Below are 6,000 nucleotides of genomic sequence, written 5' to 3'. Positions count from 1 at the left end.
CAGGCCCTCAGCTGGTGTAAATGGAGCTCTGATCTAAGTGATTTAAAAAAAAATGGTTTTCAAATATCTGGAAGGTATAATTTAGCTTTTTGGCTTTTTAATGTTTTTTTTTTTTAAATATTTTTCTTAGATTGTATTGCCCTTGTTCGCAGAATGATGCCCTGGCATTCAGTTCAGACACTGCTTTTAGGCAGAAGGCCACATGTGTGCAATTCGTCACCACAGGATTTAAAATGTAAAATCAACTTGTTTTAAATTATGCATTGAGTGCAATTGCTGGTCATGGAAGGGGGTCACAGGTGTGACCAGAGAAGAGTAAAAATGGAATTGTCCCATTGGCATCTCTCCATTGGCCAATGGACAGCAGCTAAGGATCTGGCTCCATACGTTTAAGGCTGTGGATCAGTTTGACCAGAGGTATGACTGGTTTTAGCCTTTTGAGACTGAAAGGGAAATTTAACTGGAGAGCAGCAAACACGCTCTGGAGGAGAGAAGTTGAGTATGGCACATCTGCAGTGCAATACTTGCTAGGGTTTAAAGGCTCAGTCGTTCAGGAGTGTGGTTGGGACCTGTGTGAGAGCAGTGCTGAGCCGCTGACTAGACAGGGTGCTTTGTAACAGGGCCAAAAGTTGGGAAGGATGGAATGAAGGGTGTTGAGTTCATTTATGCAGAGTGAATTGCGTGAACTGCTCCTTTGTGCTGTGGAAGGAAGGAGTTTTGGGATACTCAAATTGAGGGTGGGAACTGGTGTGGAGGAAAGCAAAGTGGGTAGGTTTAAGGGGGGAGCATGAGGGGTAGGAATGTAGTATTTAACTGTGAAGTGGGGAGCAACAAACTGACAGAGGAGCCCAGGGGAGTTAGGCATCCTTATCTTAGGGAAATTCAGGGGATTTGGTTGCCTAACTCCCTCAGGCCTCTTTGAGAATCCTTGCCATTGCTCATAAGCCATGTGCTAGTGTCACCCTGATCACTCTCCTTATATGTGATTTCCTTTTCCCCACTCCTCATCTGTCTTTGTGCTCTTTGGGGCAGGGATTGGGCCTTTCTCTGTGTTTGCAACACCTGGAATGTTTTGGGCATTGCTGCAGTCTAAATAGATAATACTAAGTAATTGGAGGGGGGAGGGTGCTACATAGCAGTGGGCCCAGCGGTCCCAGCAGATGCCATGGAGCACTGAGCAGCACTCTGAGTGACACAGCTTCATGGGAAATTTGGCGACGTTTCTGTGACTGTGGTTCATAGCCACCACTGCTCGTGCTTTCTCCTAAACTCAGCTCTTCTGCATGCTTAGGCAAAGTGGCACTTGAAGGTGCAACAGAAATATCATAAAAATGTGACTGCTAGGCAGGTCATTTCAATGCAGAGGACTGAAGTTAACCATTGCACTCTGACCACACCTTGATTCCTGTCCCTCTCATGGCCTCTCTTCCTTTCTACTCAGCGTAGCATGGTCATAGGCCTGATCTGTTCCCTTTAGAGTTCATGGGAGTTTTGCCATGAACGTCAGTGGGAGTAGTATAAAGCCCTCAGCAGTCTCTGTGCAGATGCTAAGCAAACGGCTAGTGTTGAATGCTAGTACTTTGCCTCTCTGCAATTCTTTCATCAGTCCTGAGCAGCCTTCAGGATCAGGCCATCCCCGCTGAACTCCACTCAACCTGAGCTCTCAGAGAAAGGATTTTTGAAACAGAAACAATGATGAAAAATCCTTCTATGCATTTGTCTATCATCCCGGTGATTGAATTAATCCGTGGATTTTACACTCCTCTGAAGGACGGTCCTTAGAAAAGTGATAAACAAACTAGTTGATATTGGGGGTCCAATTATTTAGAGCGCAGATGAAATTTGCCAGATCAAAGCGTAGGGAAATGGGTAGCAGAACTTCCTTATGATGTCTGTGTGGCCATAGTTAGCTCCGTATTAGAGGAAGAAAAACAATTCAGGGCTGTGAATATATTGCCTGCAGATGAAGTATCTGGTACATGCCAGGGGTGATGTATTCAAATGATTTGTTATGCCCCAATGTTTGTTGTCATAAGTGGCAGAATCTTGAAAATGTAGACATAAAATTGTTAGGTAATATGTAATAAAGGCATGATAGATGACATTTTATCAGTGGAAAAACATTCAATGTGTGACAGTGCTAAAACACATGCTTAAAGTTAGTCCTGTGCTTAAGTACCTTGTTGAACTAGGACCTAAATAGTTTTCTTGGAAGAAAAATTGACTTTTTGGACATGGGGAGGGACTACTTGAATATTATGATGTGAGCTGTGCCGAATCATGCCCCCTGTGTGGTGACTTTTTGGGTTAGATCCTCGGTAGGTGTAATTTGCTGTAATTCCATTGAAGTCATTGGTGCTAGATTGATTTACATCAGCTGAGGATCTGGCCAGCAGTTGCGTGGTGGGCTGCTTCCCTTCTAAAGACTAATCTGAGGCCACCACATTTCCCCCCCCATAATTTAGATTGAATCTGAGCCATTGTCCCCTTAGTGAAAGAAAGTCCAGTAAAGCCTTCCCAATTTTCGTTTGGCTGGGATTTCGTTTGTGATTTGTAATCGCAGGTTTTCAATAGTAATTTCAAAGAGGAAATTGTTTAAAGTGCTATATGCAGACCATATTGGGCAACTGGGTTTGCTTATTATATACATGTGTATGTAATTCAGTCACTGCTGACAGTGCTTGTGTACAAGTGTGCAAACTACTTTGGATGGTAAGAGCCCTCTGGTCTGGTTCTGAGAGGTGCTGAACATTCACAGTTCCACAACAGAGAGGTTGCTCAGCACCTCTCAGGATGAAGCTCTACTGCAGTATTAGCGATTGATGAAGGTGCCGTAGAACCAGCAAACTGCCTTTTCTGCTTAATGTACAAGTTAAAAGGGTTTAAAGTACAAAACCCTTCAGCACATTTGGCTAGTACAGTCCCTAACATTTGGATTCATTTGCAGGTGATGAATGTTTATATGAAAGCTTCCCTGAAGTTCCTTTGGAGGAAATGTCAGAGGCTGACGGAGAGGCTAGTAAACTGTCTCTCAGTGTCCAAGAGCCATCTTCTCCAGCAACATCCAGCGAAGCATTCACACCAAAGGAGGGGTCTCCTTACAAGGCTCCCATATACATTCCCGATAACATTCCCATTCCTTCAGAGTTTGAGCTCCGAGAGTCAAATGTTCCGGGAGCAGGATTAGGAATATGGACCAAAAGGAAGATTGAAGTAGGTGAAAAATTTGGGCCATATGTGGGAGAGCAGCAGTCAAATCTGAAAGATCCCAGTTATGGTTGGGAGGTAAGAAACTTTGAATTCTTTTGTTTTGTTAAACTGTCATTAAAGTTTACAAACTCAGATGCATTTGTAGAGTAAGAGGATATGATGTTGAAGTCAATGGTTATTTTGCATGCATAAGAACTGCTAGATTGAGTCTTTTGACATTTTATGGAAGAAAATAAAAGTATACATGCACATATAAAAACATGCAGGGAATCACCACCATTCTTCACATGTAAACATCAAATCCTGTCTCTCTTCTGTGGTAGGAAGAGGAGGCAGTCACTTATCTGAACTTTTATGTGGCAATTACGGTTTGTTTTCATGAAGCTCTGAAATATAACATGGGACTAGGAGAGAGGTCTGCAGATGAAATTATGGCACTCGTTTTAAAAAATTTGGAAGTTTCTTTTAGCCACCAGAATCACTGATTTAGAATGGCCTTAGAGGCATCATTATTTGGTAAATTACAGCTGCAAGACATGATGGTTTTCAGAGTTGGAAGCCTAAGGTCTTGATTCTACTTCCATTGAAGTCAATGGGCTCTTTACCATTAATTTCGATGGGAGTAGGATTGGGTCCTGAGCCTCATAAGCACAGCCCCACATTAGAGGTGGCATCGCGCCTCATGGAGGCCTTACAGGATGCAACATAGCTCCACAGCCTGAAGGAGGGCAGTGTGTGCTCCTCCCTATGACTGATCAGCACTGCTTGGTTTTATGGGTGGCAGCGCCATGGCTCTAGCTCCTTTCTTCTCCTTTTGGGATAGTTAGCCCTTGCACTCTGGGAAGTATGAGGGGCTCTGTTCATGGCTCCATGTGCCCTCCCCACCCATTGTGTGCCCTCTTAGGGTAGATGTTCAGGCTTGGCTGGAGCCCCGCCTGAATGTCTACACCACAGTTAACAGCCCCTTAGTTCAAGTCGTGAACCCAAGTCAGCTGGAATGGGCCAGCCATCGGTGTCTAGTTGCAGTGTAGACGTACTTTTAATGACCAGTCACAAGCTGGCCCTTAATAACTTTCTCCTCTGAATCTGATCCCTTTGAGCAATCGGAAGGGAATCCGTCCCCGCTCCCGGCACCTCTCCTTTGCGAAGTACAACATTGCACAATTGTCTAGGTGTGTTATGTTTTTTATTCTGCTTAGATCCAAAGCATTATGTGTGATTACCTGGAGGCAGTATTCAGACTAACTGGGCCAATCAACTGATCCAACACTACACATTCTGTGTTTTTATAGCTCAGATAAAAATTCTAGACTTAAAAAAATCTGGTGTTTTTCTCAGCATTGGTCTGATGTGACATAAAAGTCATTCTTGCATGAACTTTTTTATTCATAGTTTGAAAGAGGTGAAGTAAAAATACAGGACAATCCCCATTTTCCATTTTTGTTTTTCATTGGGATGACAGACTTTTTGATAAGTGGGGGAGAAATGCTTCGTTTGCATTGCTCTCAGGAATATGATGGACCTTTGATGAACTGGGAGTTTTACTTACCCAGAGATCAAATAAATGAAATTGTACTTTGGAGTATAACCCTCAAAACACATGGTGGATCATAAATGTTTGGTTTGCTTTTAACCGTCAATAAATATTCAGTGAGTTCTTTGCAAACTTTCCATCCAGTTGTTTAAACACGTGTGAGACCTGTGACAATATGACAGAAAAGTGTCAAGAGAAATTATAGACTTGGCAGAACTCTATAAAATTAACAGCCCCTGATGCAATGTAGTTACTGGTGAGAAATCTTTATTCTTTGCACAAGGCACCAGGAAGTCATAAAAGCTGTCTAATAGCCACACTACAATGAAGCATGTATTGATAATGGGAGTTTAAAAAAAATGGCTGTCACACCATCTTAAATGTGAGTTGAACACAAGTCAAAACAAATACATTTTGGACCAGATCCTCAAGTGATGTAAAGCAGCACAGCTCCATGAACTCAAGAGGCTGCTTCTGATTTTAGTGAAGGACACACTGTTGCTGATTGACACCAGTTAAGGATGTGGCGTTTTGGTTTTACCTTTAAATATAGGCATGTATACTCTAGTTTTTACTGCCTCCGGTTATTTTAAATTTTAAAACCTTTTTGTCAGAACAACTAAGAAGAAGAAGAAATTGGAAGCTCCAAAGGTGAATCATTCTGAAGCTAGGACTCTCCTTCAACACACTTGAACAGGAGTATTTATTTGGGAAAGCTTGAAAAAAAAAGTGTTCTTTAGTTTTCCCAATCAAATCTAAACAGTTCAAAGGTATTCAGTGAAACCCACGTAAAATTAGCAATAAATTGGAAATTGATCATCCACCTACACATGCTTTGCAATCATAGAGGAGGCTAGAAGCAGGTGAACAACAGAATACCGTATCTCTTCCAGCCAGTAAAATAAGGGTATTTATTACACATTGAGGGGAAAAAACCTGGCAATTGGTAACTTTACAGTTTATAAAATAAACCAAACAAATCCAGGATACTCAAAATCTAGACTAATAGCGCATCTGTATTACTCACTCCAATAGGAAAAATTGCCATTTTTGTTTTGAGTTTTGAGAGGGTTTTTTCTAAAGCTTAGTTAATACCAAATGCAAACAAAAGAAAACAGGCTTGCAGAGAGTGTGCATCAGTCTAACTTATTTTTTCATTCTGGATAAACCTGTGTTTGCTCTGGTGTAAATGTGTATCCAGATCGGTTACTGGCATGTTAAATGGTCAAATTAAGCTCATTGCTGGAAGACTAACA

The 6,000-nt window shown here is 41.9% G+C and overlaps 1 protein-coding gene across 4 annotated transcripts in view; it reads left to right on the top strand.

Annotated features, from left to right (window-relative positions):
- The first annotated feature begins 2,955 nt into the window (after window positions 1-2,955).
- The window catches only part of MECOM (MDS1 and EVI1 complex locus), a 255,278-nt gene continuing 252,233 nt past the window's right edge, over window positions 2,956-6,000 (top strand). For all 4 annotated transcript variants that reach the window (XM_065410570.1, XM_065410569.1, XM_065410568.1 and 1 more), the window contains exon 1: window positions 2,956-3,285. In XM_065410570.1, the coding sequence (XP_065266642.1) occupies window positions 2,995-3,285 (291 nt within the window). In that variant the 5' untranslated portion in view covers window positions 2,956-2,994. The remainder of the gene's footprint in view (window positions 3,286-6,000) is intronic.

Source organism: Emys orbicularis, chromosome 9 (assembly GCF_028017835.1).
Source record: "Emys orbicularis isolate rEmyOrb1 chromosome 9, rEmyOrb1.hap1, whole genome shotgun sequence".
Lineage (NCBI taxonomy): Eukaryota > Metazoa > Chordata > Testudines > Emydidae > Emys > Emys orbicularis.
This window is presented reverse-complemented; position numbering and strand designations above follow the sequence as displayed.